This window comes from Mastigoproctus giganteus, chromosome 13 (genome assembly GCF_048544385.1).
Source record: "Mastigoproctus giganteus isolate SK-2022 chromosome 13, ASM4854438v1, whole genome shotgun sequence".
In the NCBI taxonomy this organism is placed as follows: domain Eukaryota; kingdom Metazoa; phylum Arthropoda; class Arachnida; order Uropygi; family Thelyphonidae; genus Mastigoproctus; species Mastigoproctus giganteus.
Genome location: NC_143587.1, coordinates 7,049,133 through 7,076,523, shown reverse-complemented (window position 1 = coordinate 7,076,523; position 27,391 = coordinate 7,049,133). Strand labels below are relative to the sequence as shown.

The 27,391-nt window shown below is 38.5% G+C and overlaps 1 protein-coding gene across 1 annotated transcript in view; it reads left to right on the top strand.

The window, feature by feature from the left end:
* LOC150075742 (uncharacterized) overlaps positions 1-27,391 on the top strand; it is a 292,105-nt gene that overhangs the window by 109,424 nt on the left and 155,290 nt on the right. Inside the window, exons 10-11 of the mRNA XM_090387865.1 lie at positions 24,084-24,214; positions 27,073-27,215. Of these exons, the coding sequence (XP_090243991.1) occupies positions 24,084-24,214; positions 27,073-27,215 (274 nt within the window). The remainder of the gene's footprint in view (positions 1-24,083; positions 24,215-27,072; positions 27,216-27,391) is intronic.

Genomic DNA, 27,391 nt, shown 5'->3' with positions numbered 1-27,391 from the left:
CCAATTTGTACAGTAGTCTTTCATGCGCAACAGTGTCAAAAGCTTTCCTGAAATCCAAGTATATGATATCAAAATTATTTTTTGCATCCAGTTCCTTTGTGACCACATCATAATAACTAATCAAATTTGTCAGACAAGACTTTCCCTTAACAAACCCATGCTGTGTCTGAATTATTGCTGCAGTCTTGTCTAGATGATCCTGCAATGCATCTTTAACCAGTGACTCCATTATTTTACCCGGAACAGAAGTTAAACTAACTGGTCTGTAATTACTCGTGTCACCCTTCGATCCACCTTTGTGAATTGGGGATACATTTGCACATCTCCAGTCAGTGGGAACCACCCCTGAGTCCAAGGATGCTCTCATAATTATGGCTAAGGGTTTGCTTAGTTGCTTTGCCGCCTCCTTTAAAATAACTGGATAGATCCCATCCACCCCAGGTGCCTTTCTTATGTTTAACTTCAACAATTTCTTCTCCACTTTGCTCTCAGTTATTACAAAATCATTAAGCACACTGCTACAATTTGATAACCTTCTTCCATTTCAAACTGTAATAATTCCTCACGTGTGAATGTAGATGCAAAATACTCATTCAGTTTGTTTGCTATCTGAGCAGGATCATCAACAGTCGAACCATCGATGTCAAGTGGACCAATCATATTCATCCCCTTCCTTTTAGAGTTTATATAAGTAAAGAAATCCTTGCTGTTTTTCTTAGCATCTTTTGCCAAAGATTTCTCGTAATCCGCCTTCGCTTGCCGAACCTCCTTTGTGACCTGATTACAGACTAGCTTATATCTGCCACACGCTTCTGCGTCGCCTGATAATTTATATGCATCCCATGCATTTTTCTTCTCTGTCACGAGCCTCATTAGTTCATTTGATAACCATTTAGGCCTAAACCTTGAACAATATTTCTTAATCGGTATATAAAGTCTAGTAGCTTCCACGATTAATTCCTTGAATGCTTCCCACTTAGTATTTAGAGTAAATGGATGTTGGCTGGTGGCGGCACGTGTTCGGACTGTTTTGAAAGAGAGAGAACAGGAATTATAGAAGCCAATTCAGAAGAACAGTGTGCCCATTGAAGTATCTGTAGAAGAGACATGCAGCAGAAACAGTACATCTATGAGAAAGCGAGTGGAGAGACTCTGTTAGAGATGAATCATTAATTAACCTAACTGCCCTCTTCTGAATGGAATCCTGAGAGAGGTTTTGGGGGCATCACCCCAGATGTGGGAACAATATTCCATGGCAGGGCAGATTTACGATTTATACAGAGTGAGCAGCTGTTTGGAAGAAAAGTAACGCCGAGAGCGAAAGAGAAAACTAAGTTTTTTAGATTTAGAGGAAGCAATATTTATAACATGCTTGTGCCAAGGGAGAGAGATTAGAAGTCAGGGTAATCCCCAAAAGAGATATATCATTTTGCCTAGAAATCGGAGTATCACTAAAGATAAGCATAGGAGCAGAAGAATCCTTTTTGCGAGATATAAGACAAGACAGTTTTAGAAGGGTTGAAATCAACTAAGTTGTCTTTGCTCCACTGGAGAATTACCTGAAGATCGGCATTTAAGGAATTGGGAGCAGATTTTCGAGAATTTGAAGCTGATTGAGCAGGACAAGGTTTCTCAAAATGGAAAGTGGAATGCAATGTGCTATCATCGGCAAAACTATGGATAGGATTTCCAGTCAATGGAAAAAGGTCATTAATATACAAGAGGAAAAGAGTAGGGGGAAAGAACTGAACCTTGGGGGACACCAGCATTAGTGGAGAAGTTAGAAGACAGAGAGCCATCTACCATCACCCTCAGTGAGCGATCAGAGAGAAAACTGGATAACCTATTACTAAAAACAGTTGGAAAACCATAAGATGGAAGCTTGTTTAGAAGGCCTTTATGCCAAACACGATCAAAAGCCTTTGAGATGTCAAGAGCAACTACTTGTGTTTCACAGAACCTTTCCATTGAATTAGTCCATAAATGGGTAACATAAGCCAGAATATCACCAGTGGATCGACACTGACGGAATCTATACTGGCGATCGTTGATAAGACGGAAGGTTTCTAGGTAGTTTAAGAGTTGGCGGTTAATTGATTTCTCCATTACTTTAGAAAGAGTAGAAGTAATTGCAATGGGACAATAATTGGATGGGAGGGATTTGTCACCCCTTTTTAGGAACTGGCTGGATATGAACAAATTTCCAAGCAGAAGGAAAAACACCTTTAGAATAAGAAAGTGAAATAATGCGGCAAAGAATAGGAGTAAGTTCAGATGCACAGGTTTTGAGAACAAGTGGAGAAATACCATCGGGACCTGGAGCTTTCTTAGCATCAAGATTCATCAAAATCCTTCTGATATCCTTTTGACAGAAGACCACAGGAGGCATTGAATGGAGCGTGTTGGGAATGGTGGAATGTGTTTTACCAAGATCATTAATACATGAACATGAGTACTGTATACAGGTCTGGAGGCCTCATTTCAAGAAGGATGTAGAGCTGCTGGAACGAGTACAGAGAAGGGCAACAAGTTTAGTGAACGGAACGAAGTGTTGCTCTTACGAAGAAAGGCTTAAGTTTTGAAAATTACAGTGTCTGGAGACTAGGCACCGGCGAGGTGATCTGATAGAGGTGTACAAAGCCTTGAATGGTTTGAGCATGCTCAATGCTGATGGGACTCTTCCTCTTGCTCAGAATAATCACCTGAGAAGGCATAAATTCAAATTGAGGAAAGACAGATGTAGGATAGATGTGCTGAAATTTGCCTTTAGCCAGCGGGTAGTTGGTTGGTGGAACAGACTTCCATCCCTTGTTGTGGAAGTTGATAGCCTAAATAAATTTAAGGCTCAGCTGGACAGATATTTCGAACGAACGGAGGGGTGAAGTGGGAGGTTTTTTTTTTTTTTTTTTTTTTGGCTGATGCTGCATAAGCTTGCTTTCTTGCATCATATGCCTCTACTAATGCTAATGCAACCGATAACTGAGATTCTGTCAGAAAAAGTACATGGGGTTTGGCAGACTGCAAGTGGAAATGGACATTGTTGAGATTAGAATTGACCATGTATATTTGTGAAATGAATTAGGACGTGCTTGGGTGGTTTAGATCTTTTCACAGATAAGCTTGCTCTATTAGTTTGACAATTCGTGGTGTATTCAATAGTAAGAAAAAGTGGGAGGGACATGCTGTATGAAGTAATGAAATTTTTGGATATGGCATACACATGGTAAGACTATACCCAGATCCTTGACATAACGTGGCCTCGACAATGCTCCCTGCATACACACTACTCGGACTCCCTTCAGTCACTATCTGGCAGAGTAGAGGTAGCAAGATTATACACTAGCTGATCCGGAAGCCTCCTAGAGAGTTACCAATAGGTTTGGTCCGGTGTACTAACTAGCGGCCAGCCTGCGAACACCGTTTTAGAGCTGTACCCTCGAAATGTAAGGAATATTGGATCTTGCCACGACGTTTATCATAACCTCAAAAGTCATCAATCATACTGCATGATGGAAGAGATAGGGAAGGGTTGACCGGAACTTAGTTCTAGAGACTAAACATGGGTTCCACCACTTTAAGCCTCCAATAAGCAGAGTGGTGGTATTTCACCGGTTGATGAGAGTCATCTACCACCTAGTTCTGCCTGGTAACATAGAGCGGCGGTGTTCCTTCATGTGGTGTGGGTGCCACACCTCGACCCCTGCTTACGTTGGTTCACTCCTGGGTAGTCACCCACCATGTACTTGTGCATGGAGGTTATACCCAGGATTACTAACAGTCCCACCATCGTGAAGGTGCAAGCAGAGGATTTGGCTGTCACAGACCGTCCGGACTTCGCCGAAATTGGGTCCACTTGACTTGAGTTTTAACCGAATATCAGTTCCATCAGCGTTTTAGACCCCCAGGTAGCAAGTACAGCTTGTCTGGCATATCTGAGAGAGAATGTCTGTGACAACCTCAAGGACTGATGTAGGAGCATTGTAAATAAATTTGATGTATTTGAAGTACTGATTAAGTCATCAAATGTAGACATAGGAACAGCAGAAACATTGTGTCACTCAGACATAAGTGGTGCTCAATTTGAATATGGGGAGTACAACATATATAGGAAGGACAGATGGGACAGGAGGGGTTATGTTCTTAGTGAAGAAGCATATTAAATCTAAGGCAGGTATCCAGTCCACATAGGTGATCAGGGCAATATTCAGTCAGTCTGCTTTGATATAAACAGTGGGAAAACAAATTTGATTGAGAGTAGCAGTGTATTATAGGGCTAATGACTGTGATGAGTATACCAAACAGCTATACAGAGGGATAGAGTGGAGAATGGGCCTGTAAATCAGAATGTCTTATAATGGGGGACTTTAACTTTCCAGATGTTGACTGGAATTTATGGGTTGGTAAATCACACATTACTCATAGCAAGACATAAGTGATGTTCAATTTGAATATGGGAAGTACAATGTATAATGTTTTCTACAGCAGCATGTTAGAGAGTCAACAAGAGGAGCAATACTCTTTATATGGTTATCAGCAGTGATTCTACGTGCACTAAGAATTTGTTGCCTGTAAATAAACAGTGAATAGACAATGTGGCCTCAGTAGCCCTTGTGTCGTTAAGCCCAATACCAACAACAACAACTGCACTAAGAATCTGCAGGTAAAAGACCCATTGGGTGACAGCAAACACAGTGTACTAATGTGGAATTTAATAAAAGACATAACTGCTGTCAAGGGTAATATTGACATGCAGTATTGACATTGCATTGACATAAGTGATGCTCAGTTTGAATATGGGGAGCACAATGTATACAGGAAGGACAGATGGGACAGGAGGGGTTATGTTCTCAGTGAAGAAGCTTATTAAATCCAAGGCACTGCATCCAGTCCACACGGGTGACCAGGGAAATGTTCAGGCTTTTGCTTTCGTAAGGGTCACTACAGTGGTCTTAGACAATTTTTAAATTATATGCAGTGGAACTGATGATGTTACCAACAACAAATTCTAAATGAGAAGAATTCAGGGAAGTAACCAAGGAAACTACAAGGCTTTTCACACCAATGAAGAAATACTGTTGAAGGCTTAGATCTAAATGGATGTCCAATGACCTATTGAGATACATGACAGAGAAGAAAAGTGCATATGATACATATAAACTATCAGGTGATAGAGAAGCCTCTGGTAGATATGTAGATATCAATCAGTCTGTAACAAAGTCAAAGGAGGTTAGGCAAGCTAAGCAGATTATGATACGTCTCTTGTGAAGAATGCAAAGAAAAACAACAAAGACTTCTATGTTTATATTAACAGTAGAACGAAGGGGTTGAATCACATTGGACCACTTGATGTTAGTAGATTAACTGTTGATGTCTCTGCTCAGGTTGCTGAAAAATTGAATAGATATTTTTCATCTTCATTCACAAAATGAGGAATTCTTTATTGGAGAGGATATCAGAAGTTTATCAAACTCCAGCGGGGTGCTAAATAACTTTGTGATAACTGAAAAGAAAGTGGAAGAGAAATTGTTGAATCTGAACGAAAAAAGGCAACTGTGGTGGATGGGATCTATCCAGTCATATGAAGGGAGGCAGCAAAGGTGGTGAGCAAACCCTTAGCCATAATTATGAGAGCATCCTTGAATTTAGGGACGGTCCGTATTTTGTTGATGTGCAAATGTATTCCCAATTCATAAAGGAGGATCAAAAGGTGACAAGTAATTACAGACCTGCCAGCTTAACATCTCTTCCAGGGAAAATAATGGAGTCATTGGTTAAAGTAATTCAGGACAATCTGACCAGGAATGCAATTATACTGCAGTCACAGAATGGATTTGTTAAGGGGTGGTTTTGTCTACACCAATCTCATAGGTTACTGTGATGCAGTAACCACGGAACTGGGTACAAAAAATTATTTTCATATCATATACTTGGACTTTACGAAGGCCTTTGATAATGTTGCACAGAAAAGACTGCTGTATAGACTGGAGTAGTGTAGCATTAAGGACAAGTTACTGCTATGGGTAAAGGGTTGGTAAGTGGAAGAAGACAGCGAGTGGTTATCAATGGGTGCTGCTCTTCATAGATTAATGTTATCAGTGTATACCCCCAGGATTCAGGGTTTTTTCGTTGTTGTTTTCAATAGCATTAGCAGAGACATATGATGCAAGAAACTAAGCTTATACAGCATCAGCAAAAAAAAAAAAAAAAAAAACCCTTCCATTTTGCCTATTCATTCGCTCCAAAAGCTTATATCTGTGTGGTGTCACACAGATATAAACAGTGTAGAATTGGAATTTGGGGAGTACAATGTGTACAGGAAGGATAGACAGGACAGGAAGGGTGGGAGGGGAGTTATGCCTTTAGTTAAGAAACACAAAATCTAAGGAAACTCATCCAATTGATGTTTGCGGACAATGCAGTCTTGAGTCTGTTTGGTGTGAAATAAGCACTGGGAAAGGAAAAATGAGAATAGGTGTGTGTTATAGGCCTGATGAATCTTATGAGTATAATGAGCAATTGTGCCGAGAAATAAGAGCGGGCCAGTAAATCAGAATGTCTTATAATGGGGGATTTTAACTTTCCCGATATTGACTGGAACTTGTGGTTGGTCACTCGCACACTAGCAAGACTTTTGTGGATTTATTGGATGAGTTTTCTACAGCAACATGTTCGAGAGACAACCAGAGGGACTAATACTCTTGATCTGATTATCAGCAGTGATTATTCATGCATTAAGAATTTGCAGATAAAGGAACCACTGGATGACAGTGATCACACTGAACTGATGTGGGAATTACTTAAAGATGCAACTACCATCAATGCTAAAGGGAAGGGCTTTTGCTTTTGTAAAGGTGACTACAGAGGTCTCAGACAGATTTTAAATTGTGTACAGTGGGATCAACTGATGATGTTACCAATGTTGAATTCTAAATGGGAACCTTTCAGGGACTTAATTTTAAAGGCTACTAGGCTTTTCATTCCAACTAAGAAATACTGTTCAAGTTTTAGGCTCAAATGGATGTCAGATGAATTAATGAGGCTCATGGCAGAGAAGAAGAATGTATGGGATGCATGTAAAGTATAAGGTGACAGTAACTTATGGTAGGTATAAACTAGTCTGTAATCAAGTCACAAAGGAGGTTAGGCGGGAGAAAGCAGATTACGAGAAATCTTTGGCAAAGGATGCAAAGAAAAACAGGAAAGAGTTCTTTATTTATGTAAACTCTAGAAGGAAAGGGATGAATCAGATTGTACCACTTAACAAAAATGGGTTGACTATTGATGATCATGCTCAGGTAGCTGATAAACTGAATGAATATTTTGCATGGACTTTTTGTGGATTTATTGGATGATTCACACATGATTCAATGAGATGAATGCCAGAATTTTATCAAACTCTAACAAGGATATAAGTGATTTTGAAATTACTGAGAGCAAAGTGGAGGAGAAATTGTTGAAGTTAAACATAAGGAAGGCACCTGGGGTGGATGGGATCTATCCAGTTATATTAAAGGAGGCAGCAAAAGAAGTAAACAAACCTTTAGCCATAATTATGAGAACTTCCTTGGACTCACGGGAGGTCCCCATGGACTGGAGGTGTGCAACCAGTTAGTTTTACTTGTGTTCCGGGGAAAATAAGGGAATCACTGGTGAAAGAAGCATTGCAGGATCATTAAGACAAGACTGCAGTAATAGTTAAGACACAGCATGGGTTTGTTAAAGGAAGGTCTTTGTCTGACCAATTTGATTGGATACTATAAAGTGGTCACAAAGGAACTGAATGCCAAAAATAATTTTGATATCATATACTTGGATTTCAGGAAAGCTTTTGATACTGTTGCACATGGAAGACTGCTGTACAAATTGGAGAGGTATGGCATTTAGGGTAAGTTGCTACAGTGGATAAAGGTACGGTTGAGTGGGAGACGACAGAGAGCGGTAATCAATGGAAGCTGCTCTTCGTGGACAAATGTTATTAGTGGAGTTCCCCAGGGTTCGGTGTTGGGGACATTGTTGTTTTTTATATTTATCAATGTTGATGAAGGTATATCAGGTTTAATGTCCAAGTTTGCAGATGATACAAAGGTTGGCAGGGTTGTTAACGACAGTAAAGACAGTATGCTACTCCAACTGGATCTAGATAAGTTGGGAAAATGGGCTGAGAAGTGGCAACTGAAGTTTAACATTGACAAATGTGAAGTACTGCATATGCACGGTAGCAATAACCAAAGAGAAATGTACCAACTGTGTGGTACTACACTCAGTGTGGTACCACACAGTTGGGAAGTGGAAAGTGAAAAAAACCTGGGCTAATTGTGCAGTCAAATAGAAGTTATTGAGCAGTGCAGTTGGGCTGCCAGGGCAGGTCATCTGAACTGCTCAATAAGGAAGGCACCTGGGGTGGATGGGATCTATATAGTAATTTTGCTAGCAGGAACAGGGAGGTGATTATCCTGTTGTACAAGGCAATGGTCAGGCCATTGCCTTGTACAACAGGATAGACCTGTACACATGCCTTGTACAAGTCTGGAGGCCTCATTTTAGGAAGGATGTAGAGTTGCTAGAATGAGTACAAAGAACGGCAACAAGATTGGTGAGGGGAACAAAGGGGTGCTCTTACCAAGAAAGGTTTAAATTTTGCAAATTGCAGCACCTGGAGAGTAGTACCTGCGAGGTGATCTGATTGAGGTGTATAAAGCCTTGAATGGGTTGAACAAGCTGATGGGATTCTTCCTCTTGCTCAGACTAAGAACCTGAGGGGCACAGTTTCAAATTGAGGAAAGACAGCTGTAGAATAAATGTGTGGAAATTTGCCTTTAGCCAGCTAATAGTTGATTGGTGGAACAGGCTTCCATCTTTTGTTGTGGAAGCTAATAGCCTAAATAAATTTAATGCTGAACTGGACGAGGCTTTTGGGTCGAATGGGAAGGTGTTTTTTTTTTTTTTTTTTTTCTTCTCTTCTTCTTCCTGGCTGATGCTGCATAAGCTTTGCAGCTCTGCATAAGCTTTGAATGATAGACGGATTGTTCCTATAATCAACCATCTGCTGTCTAAAGGCCAATTTCTGAACACCTGTGAATTTATGCCTCCTCAAGCATGTAAGAGAAACAATCTGATCAGCATTTGACTTGCTCAAACCATTCAAAGCCTTATACACCCAATCAGATGACCTTGTCATCTGATTTTCAAGTCTACAGATGCTGCAATTTACAGAACTTAAGCCTTTCTTGGTAAGTGACCTGCTCGGGTAGGTGACTTAGTAAGTGACTTAGTAGGTGACTTGGTAAGTGACCCTGCTCGGGTAGCTAACAAACTAAATGAATATTTTGCATCGACATTCACACATGAGGAGTTATTCAGCGAGGGGAATGCCAGAGGTGTATTCAACTCTAGCAGTAAGCTAGAGAATCTTGTAATAACTGAGAGCAAAGTGGAGGAGAAATTGTTGAAGATAAACACAAGAAAGGCACCTGGGGTGGATGGGATCTATCCAGTTATATTAAAGGAGGCAGCAAAGGAGGTAAGCAAACCCTTAGCCATAATTATGAGAGCTTCCTTGGACTCAGGGGAGGTACCCATTGACTGGAGATGTGCAAATGTGACCCCAATTCACAAAGGGGGATCAAAGGCTGACACAAGTAATTATAGACCTGTGAGTTTAACTTCTGTTCCCGGAAAATTAATGGAGGCACTGGTGAAAGAAGCACTGCAGGATCATCTAGACAAGACTTCAGTTATAGCTAGGACACAGCATGGTTTTGTTAAGGGGAAGTCTTGCCTGACCAATTTGATTGGATACTATGATGCAGTCACAAAAGAACTGGATGCAGGGAATAACTTTGATATTATATACTTGGATCTTAGAAAGGCTTTTGATACTGTTGCACATGGAAGACTGCTGCACAAATTGGAGCAGTGTGGCATTGGAGGCAAGTTGCTGCTATGGATAAAGGGGTGGTTGAGGGGGAGAAGACAGAGAGTGGTAATCAATGGACACTGCTCATCGTGGACTAATGTTATTAGTGGAGTCCCTCAGGGTTCAGTATTGGGGCCTTTATTGTTTTCTGTATTTATAAATGATATTGATGATGGTATATCAGGCTTAATGTCCAAGTTTGCAGACGATACGAAGGTTGGCAGGGTTGTCAAGGACACTACTGACACTATGCTTCTGCAACAGGATTTGGAAAGGTTGAGCAGATGGGCTTCGAGGTGGCAAATGAAGTTTAACATTGACAAATGTAAAGTACTACATATGGGAAACAGCAACCCCAGAGCAACGTATCAACTCTGTGGTACTACACTGACAGTGGTAGAGAATGAAAGGGACCTGGGGGTGGTGGTGGTGCAGGCAGATATGAAGTTCTCTGAGCAGTGCAGACGAGCTGCAAGAGTAGCTCATGGTGTATTGTCAATGATATATAGGAATTTTTCTAGCAGGGATAAGGAGGTGATTATTCCCTTGTATAAGGCAATGGTCAGGCCACACCTAGAGTACTGTATACAGGCCTGGAGGCCTCATTTCAGGAAGGATGTAGAGTTGCTGGTACGAGTACAGAGAAGGGCAACTAGATTGGTGAATGGGACAAAGGGGTTCTCTTACGAAGAAAGGCTTAAGTTTTGCAAATTACAGTGTCTGGAAACTAGGCACCAGCGGGGTGATCTGATAGAGGTGTACAAAGCCTTGAATGGTTTGAGCATGCTGAATGCTGATGGGATTCTTCCTCTAGCTCAGAAAAATCACCTGAGAGGGCATAAATTCAAATTGAGGAAAGACAGATGTAGGATAGATGTGCGGAAATTTGCCTTTAGCCAGCGGGTGGTTGGTGGGTGGAACAGACTTCCATCCCTTGTCGTGGAAGTTGATAGCCTAAATAAGTTTAAGGCTCAGCTGGACAGGTATTTCGAACGAACAGAGGGGTGAAGTGGAAGTGGTTATTTTTATTTATTTATGTTACTTTTTTTTTTTTTTTTTTTTGGCTGATGCTGCATAAGCTTGCTTTCTTGCATCAAATGCCTCTACTAATGCTAATGCTAAGTGCAGTACCCCTCATCAATCTCTTTGTCCCTTCTCTGTACTCATTCCAGCAGCTCTACATCCTTCCTAAAATGAGATCTCCAGACATGTATACAGTACTCAAGGCGTGGCCTGACTATTGCCTTATACAAAGGGATAATCACCACCTTATCTCTGCTAGAAAAATTCCTGTATATCATTGACAATACACCATGAGCTATTCTTGCAGACCGTCTGCACTGCTCAGGATACTTCATATCTGACTGCACAGTTACCCTCAATTCTTTTTCATTCTCCAATATCATGAGTGTACAGCACAGTTCATACATTATTCTTGGGTTACCGCTATCCATATGCAATTCTTTGCATTTGTCAATGTTAAACTTCAGTTGTCACCTCACAGCCCATCTGCCCAACATTTCTAGATCCAATTGCAGCAGCATTCCATCGTTACTATCATTAACAGCCCTGCCAGCCTTTGTATCATCTGCAAACTTAGACTTGTACTTTCATCAATAACATTAGCATTAGTAGAGGCATATGATGCAAGAAAGCAAGCTTATGCAGCATCAGCCAAAAAAAAAAAAAAAAAAAAAAAAAACACTCCCATTTCACCCCTCCATTCATTCCAAATACCTGTTCAGCTCAGCCTTAAATTTATTTAGGTATCAACCTCCATAACAAAGGATGGAAGTCTGTTCCACTAACCAACTATCCGATGGCTAAAGGCAAACTTCTGCACATCTATCTTACAATTGTCTTTCCTCAATTTGTATTTATGCCCTCCCAGGTAATTATTCTGAGCAAGAGAAAGAATCCCATCCGCATTGAGTATGCTCATAAACCATTCAAGGCTATAAACACCTCAATCAGATCACCTCACAGGTGCCTAGTCTCCAGTCACTGTAATCTGCAAAACTGAAGCCTTTCTTTGAAAGAGCAACCCTTCGTTCCATTCACTGATCTTGTTGCTCTTCTCTGTACTCGTTCCAACAGTTCTACATCCTTCTTAAAAAAATAGCGCCTCCGTAGGCAGGCGGGGAGGAGCAGCAGTGCATAGCACATGCTTCTTGATCAGACCGGGGTTCGAGCCTGTGCCCACCAAATATGGAGGATGCGGAAAGGTCAGGGAATGACCACTGCATATCCCCGGAGCAATATGGCCTTAGTTGCTAATGCTCCTAAAAACCAAATAACAACAACAACAACATCCTTCCAAAAATGAGGCCTCCAGACCTGTACAGTACTCAAGGTGTGGCCTGACATTGCCCTATACAAGGGATAATCACCTTATCCCTGCTAGAAAAATTCCTGTATGTCAATGAGATGACACCATGAGTAACTCCTGCAGACCGTCTGGACTGCTCAGAAAACTTTATATCTGCCTGCACAATTACCCCTAGATCCTTTTCATTCTCTACCATTGTCAGTGTAGTACCACAGAGTTGATATGTTACTCTGGAGTTACTGCTTCCCTTATTGACATTTGTCAATGTTAAACAAATTGGATCAGTGTGGCATTGGGGGCAAATTGCTGCTGCTGTGGATAAAGGGATGGTTGAATGGGAGAAGACAGGGAGTGGTAATCAGTGGACACTGCTCTTCGTGGACTAATGTTATTAGTGGAGTCCCTCAGGGTTCAGTGTTGGGTCATTTGTTGTTTTCTATATTTATAAATGATATTGATGATGTTATATCAAGCTTAATGTCCAAGTTTGCAGACAATACGAAGGTTGGCAGGGTTGTTACTACTACTACAGGTCGTCCATCACTCCGGCCACCCATAATCCGGTTCCACCGCTAATTTGAACATAATTTCAGCGAATGTAATTTGAAATTTCCTGGGTCGGCGCACTGACCTGCCACTACTGATTTGGTGGCTTTGGTTGCAGCATCAGCTGTTGCTGTGAACTCATTGCGACGAAAACACTGGCAAGCCATTCCCACTTGTTTTTTTGCATTTGTTATTATAACCTGCTCAAATTTAGCCCCAGCCATGGTTCCAATGCATAAAGGAAGTGCCTCTCATCGTGGAAAGCGCAAACACCATAATAGATACATTGTCCATAATAGATAAAGTTGAACTACTGAAAAAACTCGACAGCAGTGTGTCTGTGTGAAGTTTAACTCTGCTTAATTGTAAATTTCAGCAGTTTCTCTCAGTTCCTCTTATTTTAGTAATTTTCTTTTAGCCATTCCTTTTTAGATTTTTTTTTTTTTTTTTTTGTTTTCAACACACTTGTACAAACTTGCAGAAAAACACCACACAGTATGATGGATAATACTGCGCCCTAACCAACTTGTTTTCACAAAAATCTCTAACAATACTGACAAACTTATTGTGATGTTTGAGAGTTTATTTTATCTTAATTAGTTTTATTGCAGTGCTCCCCGCGCGTGCATTAAACTAATCACAAATGACCTTCATATGTATGCTGTAAAAGCATCACACGTACGTGGCCGGCACGACTTCTCAAGAAATAAAGTAAACCAACATATGTGACCACGTTGGCCACATACATGCTACATAAAAAATACTTTTTTTTTTTTTTTTTTAATATTTTAAGCGAAAAAACTAACAGGTCTATAACACGGACAACTGTTCCAAAACACGGACAACATTACCTTCTTCACACATGGAAGGGTCTTTGCCTTTTTTGGGAGGTGGGGAGGAGGTGTGCTTCCACTGCTTTGACACGTCTTTAGTCTCCGGATCATTCTGGTACACCCAGTATTCTTCATTTGTTTCTAACCGATCACAAAAGTTCTCAACATCTGCATTACACAAATCCAACAGTTGGCAAGAACATTGCATTTGACATTGTTTCTGCAAAGGTGTTAGCAATCTTGGAACCCATCGTGCAGAGACCTAAGACATGCAGATGGTCATGTAAAATGCTGTGGGCAGACCCATAACTAATTCCCACTGCATTTGCGATGAAATAAATTGTCACATGTCTCACTCAGCACCAGCTACTCAACCTTTGGAACTGTCTGTGGATGTTGATGGCCTTCCTTCTCTTCGCTCGTCAAAGACACTTGTACGACTGCACTGTAATTCACATATCCACTTTTTTACAGTGTCATAGGATGGATAATTCTGCCGATACACAGCTTTCATTTCTTTGCTTTCTTGCTCTGCAAATGCAGGAACTTTATCACTGCTCAATATTCCACTTTGTCAATCATAGCATCCTTTCTCAGATTCAGAGCTCCACCTCTGGTGTATGATCATCTATGGAACGACATCTTTCTGCTGATGTTTTATCTAGGTCAGGGTAACGAACTTTTTGACACCCCCTCGTATGTATGCAGAAAAATTTCCTTAATTGTAATGTGCCAAATAAGATGACCTTTCAGAGAATACGCAAATGTCTTGTGGAAACCAGTTCATTTAGAAAACAAGTTCGAAATTGAGGTACACATCAGCACCAGAACTGTTGATTTGTAAGAACGGTTCCTCAATCATGTTGAAGAAAATTATGGCAAACAGCACCCAAAGGATAGTAAGCAGAGAACATGTGGGACATATGACTGTGTGGAGAATTTTATAGGACCCACCTTTCCGCATCCTCCATATTTGGTGGCTCATGGGGCTCGAACCCCAGTATAATCAAGAAGCATGTGCTACGCACTGCTGCTCCTGCCCACCTGGCTATGGAGGCGCCTGTGGTGTGAGGTAGTTGGAAGTAAAAGTAATAAAATAAAAGTAGGGTGTGCCACGGACCAGAAGCTTTTACATTACACAGTATAATAAAAGTGTATACATCCAGATAGAAAAGGCAAGAAACTGTGAATGTCTTATTATGAGTGATTTCAATTTATCTCTTGTTGACTGGATTACCACGAGGAAAGTATTAGAGTCAAGAATATTCTCGACCTGATCATTCAAGGGCTGGCACCTAGGACTGATTAGAAGGCAATAATCACAGAGTTCTAAATCGAATGATAAGGAGAGAGAGAGAGGTCACAACTGTAAAAGGCAAAGGCAATTTAATTTCAGAAAAGGAGACCACAACAGTTCAAGGTGCTACATAGCCCCTACAACTGGGTAGTTGGCAGAGGAAGAGTGAACACATTAGAATTATTGCTGTAAAGATGGAGGATCCATATTATCTTCAGAGAATACAAGAAGCTAACTTCCCACCACAGGAAGCTTTTGATATTTGGTTTCTGCAGATGTGTGCTCATGATCAGCATTTCCCTAATGAAGCTGGGTTTACTGGGGATGGTGTAGTCAATTTTCACAGTGCTCATTGGTGAGCCGAAGAAAATCCTCATGACATTGTTCAATCAAGGCACCAGCAACAATTCAGAATGAATGTATGGGCAGGAATAATTGGTGACAGTTTAATCACACCTATTGTTCTGCCTGGGAGGTTAACAGAAGCATCCTACTGCAATTTTTTGAGAACATTTAAATGAGTTGTTGGAAGAACTTTTACACTTGATGTCATTTGTTGCATGTGGTTTATGCCTGATGGTGCCCCACTTCATTTTAGTTTTGTCACTGGAAACTTTTTGGATGAGCAATTCCATAATAAATGGATAGGCAGTACAGAACCCATTTCCTGGCCTGCACTCTCGCCACACCTGAATCCACTCAATTTTTAATTGTGGTGCCATCTGAAAGCCATTGTTTATTCCATGCCATTTAATAATATTGAAATGCTCCACTGTGTGGAACAAGACTGCCAGCAAATACAACAGACACCTGGAACTTTTGAGTGGATGAGGAAGTCTATGAAGAGGCATTTGCAGACTTGTAGTCAGGTGCATAGTGGTGCATTTCCTGTAAATGTAAACATATAGTTGCTGGAACACAAAAATGGCTGCAACTTGGAAACAAGGTGAAATTGGATCTATGTTTACATGAACTTTTTCTTTTGTTGTTTTTAGGTTCTGAATGCATATGTAGGATGTATCATGTTATGATACATCCTATATATGCATTCATGGCTTCTGTGACTATTGCTGTAAAGATATAAAGAATATCTTTACCACAATAATTCTAATGTGTTCACTCTTCCTCTGCCAACTACCCAGTTGTAGGGGCCATGTAGCACCTTGAACTGTTGTGGTCTCCTTTTCTGAAATTAAATTGCCTTTGCCTTTTACAGTTGTGACCTCTCTCTCTCTCTCTCTCTCTCTCTCTCTCTCCTTATCATTCGATTTAGAACTCTGTGATTATTGCTTTCTAAACAGTCCTAGGTGCCAGCCCTTGAATGATCAGGTCGAGAATATTCTTGACTAGTAATTTCCTCGTGGTAATCCAGTCAACAAGAGATAAATTGAAATCACTCATAATAAGACATTCACAGTTTCTTGCTTTTTATATCTGGATGTATACACTTTTATTATACTGTGTAATGTAAAAGCTTCTGGTCTGTGGAATACCCTACTTTTATTTTACTTTTGCTTCCAACTACCTCACACCACAGGCGCCTCCATAGCCAGGTGGGCAGGAGCAGCAGTGCGTAGCACATGCTTCTTGATTATACTGGGGTTCGAGCCCCATGAGCCACCAAATACGGAGGATGCGGAAAGGTCAAGGAATGACCACCGCATATCCCCGGAGCAATATGGCTTTAGTTGCTAATGCTCTTAAAAAAAAAAACCAAATAACAACAACCTCATACCACCACATGGATTCTGTGCTGAAATATATAAAGTGTGATATTTTTGGAAAGTTTGTGTTGCACTTAGGCTGCATTTGATAAGAAGCATGACTTCCTCACCAATTCTATCATGCTGTTCTTCCTGAATATATTATATATATACATACCATTTGAAACTAATCATCTCTAATTTCTGTGTGAGACAACGTTTACATTACCTTTATTATATCTGTGTTACTTGTCTTAACCAGAGCTTGAATTTACTCATTTTATTGATGTGGCTGCAAAAGCATTACTTTGACCCATATCATCAAATAAATGCATTTTACTGCTTATAAGGACTAAATTATTATTCTGAATTAAGTATAGTATAAGTATAGTGCAAGCGCATCAGAAATACATAGCTATATCTGAATAAATCAGAATATTAGTAAAACGGCATCGTTTTAAGTTATATCTTATTGTGAATACCTTCACAACGAGTTGCCATGATATTGCACTACTTCGGGAACGCTTCACCTAAGGAGAAGACTAATGTTACTTATTCTCAGATTTTTTACTAATATTCTGATTTATTCAGATATAGCTATGTATTTCTGATGCGCTTGCACTATATTTATACATAGTCTAAACTCTCCCATAGCTTGAGGCTTATGCCCTAAATGCTTTAAAGTCTGAATTAAAAGTTAACCAGTATTTTAAAACATTGTTCTGTAAATAAACCACACAAAATCATATTCTTCCAGTTGTACCTATTTCTTGATTGGGTTTTATGATGCTGACCTTTATTGGTACAGGCACTCCCTGACTTACATAATACTCAACTTCCACAAATTCGACTTTACGTAAGTTTTTGCCGGCTGGTGCAAACTTAAAAAAATCGTGGAAACTTATATGGCATCCTGTAGGAATAAATGGAGGTATTGCGAAAACATCGCAATGTGAACTCAGTAACACTTTTTTTTTTTTTTTTTGTAATTCATTCAAAGACCTCTGAAGTTGAAATTTTCGCTATATAACTAAGCTATTTATCTCCCTAAAAGGTCATTTTGTTCCATATCATATGTTCCATTGTAAGAACCAATTTTGAATGCCTTTATTGATATTTTTCTAAAGAATATTTCTGGATGTCACCATAAAAACAATTTTCAGTTTTCAGTTTATTGGGCTTTTCTGTTAGTGCAGTCTGTTATAAGTTGGTAGTAAACTCGATCTTATTGCAGTTGCAGTAATCCCAATAACTGGAATTGTGTGGTTTTTTCCTTATTATAGTTAAATGTTCCCTTCACTGAAATCTTCAGTCATATAAAAAACATAAATAAAATTTCAGAATCTTCTCTTCATTCCTATTTACTTATTACAATGATGAAGGGAAAGTGACCAGTGGAAAATGCAAGTGGTGGCTGTGCTAGGAAACGAAACAAAATTGATGTAGAAATGAAGATGAAAATGATTAAGTATGAAGCAGGACAAAGTTTGTCGTCCATTGCACAGGAATTAGGTCTTGCTGTTTCAACAGTTTTACTATTTTAAAGGACAGTACGCATATAAAAGAACATGTTAAAGGATCAATGCATTTAAGATCAACAGTGATCACAAAACAGCTTTCTTCTTCAAGAGGAGTGTTTCCATTTACAATGGGTTTCCTCAGCCTACAAGTTATTTATTGTTAGGAATTTTTTCCTGCCATAAAGTGCGGTTCAAGGTGTCTTGGTCGGTTAAGCCTCGGGCTGTCATGCACTCCCATACTCCATCCATCCCTGACCTCCTAGGCTTCGTCTTCTCCTTCTTCCAGGAGGTATCCATTCCAGGATACCTCCTGGAATTCTTGCATCCGTTTTACATGTCCATATCATGTTAGACGCTTTTCTCTGATGTTGTCAATAATAGTCTTTTTCACTTCCATTTTTTCCCTTATGTCTTCATTCCGTTTTCTGTCTATTCTAGAAGTTCCTGCTGAGCGTCTCCAAAAATCCATTTCTGTGGAGAGCAATTTGTTTTCCGCTCGCCTATTCAATGTCCAGGTTTCCGCTCCATACAATAGAAGACTTTTTACAATCATTTGAAATATAAGTTTCTTTGTTTTATGTAGGATATTTTTGCTCCACAGAACAGAGTTTAACATGCCGATAGCCTTTCTGCCGTCTGTAATTCTCTTATTGATCTCTGCTTGGGATGATCCATCACTTTGTAAGATTAATCCCAAATATTTGAATTTATCGACTTGTTTGATTTTAAAATCTGCAATATTTAGAACGTCTCCTGACCCTGAAGACAACATTTCAGTCTTGCTAAAATTGATTTTTAGACCCCATTGTTTATATTCCTCAAACAATTGCCTAAAAGTAAATTGTGACTATAGGTGTTCCTATTAATTGGCAATCCCATTTTATTACATTTTTTTGACCAGGATCTTAGGCAGATGTCAATATAAATTTTGAAAAGTGTTGGTGACATGCAACAACCTTGTAATAAGCCTTTTGAAGTGTGGAATTCAGGTGACAAAGCTGATCCCACTTTAATTCTGCATCTATTATTCCTGTAAATTGCCTTAATAATGTTAATCAGTTGTCCATCAATATTTGCCTCTTTCAGTGCTTCCCATAAGAGTTTTCTTGGAACACTGTCATATGCCTTTTCAAGGTCAATGAAAATCATAAAGATTTTTTTCCTTTTGATTGGCATTTTTCAAGGATCTGTCGTACCGTTGAGATATGATCTATACATGACCTCCCAGCTGAAAAACCACTTTGTACTTCTGATACCTCGATTCGGGCTTCTAAATGGTTCCTGATCCATTTTCCAAGGATCTTTAACAGCGGGTTCAGGACGCTTATTCCTCTGTAATTTGAACAGCTTTTCCGATCGCCCTTCTTATAAATTGATGTAATATATCCTGTTATCATTTCTTTCGGTATTTCTTCTCCTCTCAGTATACTATTTAACAGTTTTTGTATCAGAACAGCCACTCCTCTTCCTCCGTATTTTAGAAGTTCCATGTAAACTCCTCCAGGTCCAGGTGATTTGCCATTCCTTCCTTCCTTTAGCAGGAGTTCCACTTACCTAACAGAAACTTTTAAGCCCGAGTCTTCTACACCAAAATCCTCCATCGTCTTGAACTCTTCCCGGTCTTCTTTTAAAAGTCCTTCGTAGTACTCCATCCAGTCTTTCAAAGGTATTAATTGCAAACCAGCATTGTGTTTATTCTGTTTTCTCAAGTCTTTAAGGACCTTCCATGATTCCGCTGATTTCTTGAAGCCCAATTTGCTATTAATAGTTGCACATTTCCTTTCCCATTCTTCATTTTTCGCTTCTACTACCAACCGATTGGCTATTTTCTTTTTTTCAACATAAATGTTCCTATGATGCATATAGGAACATTTATAGGAATATGGGTGATAGGAATATGATGCATATTCCTATCAACCAGCCATTTCTGATATGCAAGTTTCTTTTCCTCTACAGCAGCTCTTACTTTCTCTGTAATCCAGGTCTTTTTTGTCCTTGGCTCTTCTTTTTGCCTAGGATTTCATGAGCTATTTTTTTTAACAGTATTTTTTAAATATTTGTAGATTTCTTCAGTATTACCTTTTATCTCTATGTTAATTGCAGCATCCAGTCTCTGGGTGAAGTTGTTTCTAATGCTGTCGTCCTGGAGTAGGTCAATGTTAAATTGATCCACTTGTAGCATTTCTCCTTCCCTGCATTGTTGGTTATCCACACATATTTTATTAATCCAGTTCCACCTCAGTTGTTTTAACAAGAAAATGGTCAGATCCACATTCAGCTCCAATTTAAACTCTGACATCTTTCAATACATAGGTCCCTGAATGTTTTGAAATAATGTAATCTATAACTGATCTAATTTGTCTTGTCTCTTGTGACCAAGTATATTTGTGGATATCCTTGTGTTGGAAAAATGTGTTGTTTATTCTCAAGTCGAACTGTTCACAAAGATTGCATAGTCTATCTCCGTTGTCATTCCTCTCTTTCTCTCCAAATCTTCCAATAACTTTGCTATTTTGTTCAGTTCCTACTCTTGCATTGAAATCTCCTATTAGAAATATCTCTTTGTTCTTAGGAATTTTTTCTATTAGTTCTCTCAGATCCTCCCAAAATTCATCCTTCAAGGTATCGTCGGTGTCATTAGTTCGGGGCATATATTCCCAAAATACATATTTCTCTCCCATACATTTTCAGTTCCAATGAGATCATTCTTTCATTAATAAATTGCCAGTTTTTGATGTTGTGTCTCAATTTCTTTTTAACAGCAATAGAAACTCCTGCTCTTGGTCTTTCACTCTTATCAACTCCACTCCAAAAATGGTAGTATTCTCCCATTATTTCCTCTCCACATCCCTTTTTCTTTGTCTCTGATAACACGGCGATGTCTAACTTGAATTTTTGCAGTTCATCCGAAAGAAAGTTTCTTTTAGTTGAAAGGCCTTGAATATTCCAGCATCCCAAAATCATAGTCCTTTTCTGTTTGCCGAGTTGTTTCCAAAAGTGCAGTCTATTTTCATTTTCACTTGTAGGTCATTTAGCATTTGTGTATTTTTTACACTGAATGAGGAGCTAGCCCATTGCAGCAACCCCCAACCTGGAGGGCCAGGGTATCTCTCTTAGTCTGGTCCCTACCCTTTGACCTGTCCGGCTTGGGAGGCCCTACCAGTAGCTAAGCTACCGCCGACTTAGCTCTCCGGGTCATCAGGACACGCAAGCTCCCCCACCGCGACAAGGTGGAGAATACCATTGGGGGAGACAAAACAGCTTTCAGGTGCTATATCAAAGATAGAAAAGCTGTCAATAATACGAATGGAAAATCAGATTCAGAAGCAAGTGCCCCTGAGTCTAATGGCTATTCAAGCAAAAGCAACAAGTATTTAAGAAGATAAATACTTGTTGAGTATTTATCTTCATAAATTCAAAAGACTTGGGGTTTGCCATACTTAAGAAGTATGGCAAACCCCAAGTCAAGTTCGTGGCAAGCAACAGGTGATTTAATAGGTTCAAGCATTGCGCTGGTTTTCACAATCTATATATGTATGCAGTAAGCATGCAGTGGTAGCCAGTGCTGATTCTTCAGCAGCACAGACATTTTGTAATGTGTTGGAAAAAACCCCTTCTAAATTTCCACAGCCCTCAACGTCTGCAGCGGCATACTTATCAGCTAGAAAATTTGATTCTGGCAACAATGCTCAAAAGGTAAAACTTGCTGACTTATGCCTGTCCTCTCCCTATTTTTGTAATTTTATAATTTTGAAATATTTGTAATTGCACACTTTTGTAATATTTCCTAAGCATGAGATAAAAAAAAAAATTGAATAAATAATTCTATTTACATGTTTGTCGAATATTTCTTTTTTGCTTCAATCAAATTCAGCAAGCATAGTTGAGAGTGCTGCATAAACATTTAGGGAAATTCCGACTTACATATTTTTCGACTCACGCAGAGTTCCGCAGAACACAACCCTTCCATAAGTCAGGGAGTACCTGTATTTGTTTAAGACAAAATTACATAATCTTATAACACATCACACAAGAAATTATAGAAGTGCAAAAAATTAAATTGAACCTTGTTAATAGTATTATTATAATTGGGTCTCTCCTTTGATGCTCCATATGATGACTGGTAGGAAGTTCCAGTGGAAACATTGAGATCTAATTTAAAATATTGTGTAATTGAAATTAAATAATTGCAATACAGTGTAAATGCTTAAGAAAACCATTAAATAATGTTTAAAGATGACATTATGGGTATCATCAATTGTATATAGTACTTACATGGATATTTTTTTTTATCTGTGTAATTTTAGTTTTATAGATAATTATAACTAATTCCATTTAGCATTTTTATAAATGCATAGCGGTTTATTCGTGCTGATCAAATACAGCCACTTCCCAACTTACGTAAGAGTTGTGTTCTGCAGAACTTTACGTAAGTCGGAATTTTACTATAATTGGAATTTCCGTAAATGCTTATGCAGCACTTGCAACTATGTACACTGAATTTGATTTAAACAAAAAAGAAATGTTAAGACGAACATGTAAATAGAATTATTTATTCAATTTTTTTGTCTCATGCACAGGAAAAATTACAAGAGTGTACAAAATTACAAAAATTTCAAAATTTATAAAATTACAAAAAGAGAGAGGAGACAGGCATAACATCAGCAAGTTTTACCTTTCGAGCATTGTTGCCAGAATTAACTCTCCAGTTGATAAGCACGCCGCTGCAGAGGTTGAGGGCTGTTGAGATTTAGAAGGGGGTTTTTCCAACACATCATAAAATTTCTCTGCAGCTGCAGATTCGGCACTGTTGACTTCACTGTGTACTTTAATGTTTTGGAAACCAGCGCAATGCTTGAACCTGTTAAACCACCCGTTGCTTGCCATGAACTTGGCTTGGGGTTCGCCTTACTTATCCTTAATATCTTCATAAATACTTCTTACTTTTGCTTGCATGGCCATTGATCTCAGGGGCACTTGCTTCTGAATCTGATTTTCCATCCATATTAATGTTATTAATAGCTTTTACTTCTTCGATATAGCACCTGAACGCTGTTTTGTGATCACTGTTCACCTTAAATGCATTAATCCTGCTCTTTTATACGTGCACTGCCCCTTAAAATAGTATTCACTGTTGAAGCAGTGAGATCTAATTCTGTGCAATAGATGACAAACTTTGCCCTGTTTTGTTTACTAGCACTGCCAGCACTTGCACTTTCTGTTGGTCCCTTTCCCTTCGCCATTGTAATAAGTAAATAGGAAGGAAGAGAAGATTCTTAAAATTTATTTGTTTTTTTATATGATTGAAGACTACAGTGAAAGGGAACTCATTTCACTATAATACTGTAACTTAAAAACCCACAAAATTCCAGTTATTGGTATTATCGCAAATGCAATAAGATCGAGTTTACTTACCGTTTATAATAGATTGCACTAACAGAAAAGCCCAATAAACTGGAAAGTGCAAATTGTTTTTATTGCTTTATGGTAGTGACTTCCAGAAATGTGTTTTAGAAAAATATCACAAAGGCATTCAAAATTGATTCTTATAATGGAACATGTGATAACGATGAAAGTGTAGTGCAATTTCCATTACAAAAATGACTTTTTAGAGAGATAAATAGCTTAGTTATATAGCAAAAATTTCAACTTCTGAGGTCTTGGAATGAATTACCAAAAAAAAAAACGTGGTATTGGGTTCACATTACAATATTTTCACGATATCTCCTCCTACGGGATGCAAAATGCATTTCCACGATTTTTTTTTTTAAGTTTGCACCGACTGGCAAAAACTTATGTAAAGTCGAATTTCTAATTCAAGTATTACATAAGCCAGGGAGTGGCTGTGTAAGTATTTTATCAAAAAATATTCCATAAATTTCAGATGTTGTTTAAACATGTTTATCATTTAAAGTATGTATTTCTTTTATGGTACTTAGATTTCTGATTGGGCGAGAGAAAGAAGGTACAGACAGTGAAATAGCCCAACTTATTTCTCAGTCTATTCAAGCAGATAGAGCAAGAGAAGCTCAGAGACAAGTTCTGGAACAACATTTTGTTATGGATCAAGGTGAACATATACTGTTCATGAAGGTAAAATTTAATATTTTTTATTAGAAGTTTTAATTAGATTATTTTTCATAAGAATTTTTAATCAGATTATTTTTCATAAGAATTTTTAATCAGATTTCATTAGAAATTTTAATCAGATTTAATAAACACTGTTTACTAATTATTTTTGTAAATTTATTAATCTTTAAGTATATAAAGTAATTGTTGTATTAACCAGAATCATTTTGAAATTAACAACCCCTTATCCATTTTGATAAAAATTAAATTATTGAAATTTTTAACCGATAAGTAGTGTTGTTATTTTATACCAAGGAAACACAAAGTGATGAAAGAATGATATAAAAATTATTGTAAAGTAAAGGATGAATATATAATTCTTACACAATTACATTTTAATAGAATGAAAATATCAGCAGGTATTCAAAAAATTTAAAATTACAGTGAACTGGAAAATATAGACACAATATCCAGCTTTGCTGGGACTTTTAATTTTTAGTTTATTCTGAAACCACAGGCAATAACTAGCATTAATGAGACTTTCATTATTGAGCATAGGTAAAATTTTGAAATGCAGACTCATCTAGGTGTTACTACCGAGGCCTGCATTTTTTATAGCTTATGACTATAGTTTTTGCCCTTTTGACACAATTTTGTTGTTTTTGTATTAGTAGTGACAAACGATGCATTCAAAAAAAGCAAGCTTATACAGCATCAGCAAAAAAAAAAAAAAAAATTCTCACATCATCTGGCCGTTCCCTCTAATAGTTTGGACAGACTACCCACTTCCACAGAAATAACGGGTTAAAGTTTGTTTTAACAATCAACTACCTACTGGCTGAAGGTAAACTGCCACATTCTACCCTGAAACCATCCTTCAATTTGATTTTATGCCCCCTAATGTGTATAGTCTGAGAAAGTATTAGTAGTGGGAAATGATGCAAGCTTATAAAGCATTACCAAAAAACAAAACTGTACATCCCCTCCATGCAAGGATGCCATTATCGTTTAGCTTGCTCAATCATTCAAAGCCTGACATTAAAATTGCAGCATTCTGAAAGAGCAGGAATATAGAGAGGCCAAGGAGTAAACGAGCATATGTTATAAAAATTGTAGTGTGTGTGAACTCATTTAATGACACAAAATGATGCTTATGATGGACAGATAAATATGGTGTAAATCTACTACAGTTTTGGATACATTGAGCTAAACATCTAATTATTAAGTCCTACAATTGTTGAGTAGTCTTCTGAAGTATATTCCCCTACTTAGTCTCTTGAACCTGGTCTCTGTGAGACCAGAGATGTTCTGTGGCTCTGTAGAGAGCCACACAGCAGTTTGTCTTCAACCTTCAGCCAGCAGGTAGTTGATTGTTGAGACAAACTTTCATCTGTTGTTGTGGAAGTTGGTAGTTTGAATAAATTCAAAGAAGAACTAGACAAATTGTTGGAGGGAATGAACAGATGATTTTGGAAATTTTTTTTTTTTTTTTTTTATTTATGCTCTGTAGATGGCATCCAATCATTGCCCACATGCTCTTGTTAGGAGAGAAATCTAGGTATCCGGCTAGTCAAGACAGTATGTCCACTCAAGAAGATATGCAGAGAAAACGTCGATATGTGTTTGGGTATTGTCATGCTGAAAAATGGCTTTAAGCACTCCAATTAGAAGCATCTTGGCAACAGTGGCAAGCATCTGACTGCTTGCCACTGTTGGTCAAACCTAATCAGTTTTGAATAACTGTCAAAACTGATCACTCCACATATAACACCAGCGGAGTATGCAGTATGTATATGCAGCAATCATTGGGCCCAAGCAGAAGTGGAATTCATTGCTGAAGACCACTTGAAGCTATATCCCAGGTTACCTGTGTGCAGTACCATTTCAGATGCTGTTGATGATTGATGGGCATGGTCAGGGGATAATCGACGTGATGACTGGTATGTATGGCAGTCCTCCTTTCTGCAGTCAAAATGTAGTGGTTTTGACAGATGATGGGGTGACAACCAGCTTAATTTACAGCTTGTTGGATGGTATCCAATGTGGCCGTGGTGTAAACCTGTCAATGGATAAGACTATCCTCCCATTCTGTAGTCCTCTGTTGTGCACCACTACCCATTCAGTGAGCAGCCATACCTTCCTGCAGCCACTGTTGTTAACATCTGTGCACTGTGGTATTGCCACTGCCCACATTATGCTACATGACAAAGACCATCCAGCCTCTTGAAGGCCAATAATCTGCCATCTGTCGAAGTCACCAAGTTGCTGATATCGGTGTCAAACATGACATCTTGGCATTCTCTGCAATCTCCTTACACTCTGGTCAGTTCCTGTGGGACAGAAGCCTGTTAAACTGTGTCACCTGTGTTGTTTTGAACTCAACGATCTCTATGTTCACTTTTATATCAGCCAGTGTTTCCACCCATTAGTCCCATATTTTTATCATTTGTATATTTCAGTGCAACTCATCTGCCTACTCATTTGCATGAACTTCCAGTCATTCCTTTTGGATCTGCAATTTCATTGTCACAAAGTGTATATATTTCTGGACCAAGCTAAGCCTAAGAACTTCAGTTTTGTTATTCTCATTCCTTGTTTATGTTTTATAGTTAGGCACTAAAATTACAACAAACTACAAGGTACATTACAAAATTACATTACATTTAAGGAATTGGTAGTGGATATTGGTAGTGGTTATATATATATAACCTTTCTACAGTATAATCCTGGGATAACTATTTACATATATACAACCTCCCAAAAAGGTGTGTGTGCGTGCACACAAAAATATTTTGCCTTTTGCAATTGTGTAAAGAATCTCAACCTAATATTCCTTTCAGAATCATCATATTGGCAGAGAAAATTCATTTGTGTCTCCAGTGTCTACTCCAGAGGAAGGAGAAGATGGACTTACTGTAGAAGTTTTTGATCTTTCTAATGAAAGCAGCGATTCTTTTTCTCCTGATACTGACATAGATACCTTAAAAGTAAAATTAAAAGAGGTAAGCTTTATTTTTTAACAAACTGTTTTTATTAGTGAATTATACTTTAATTAGAGTCAAATAGGTTTATGGCAAAAGCCTTATCCTATGAGAGTTGAAGTAAATGACTTCAGAGTTTTGATATAATAGTGATATAATAGTTTTGATATAATTACTTTTTTTCATATTATGCTGCA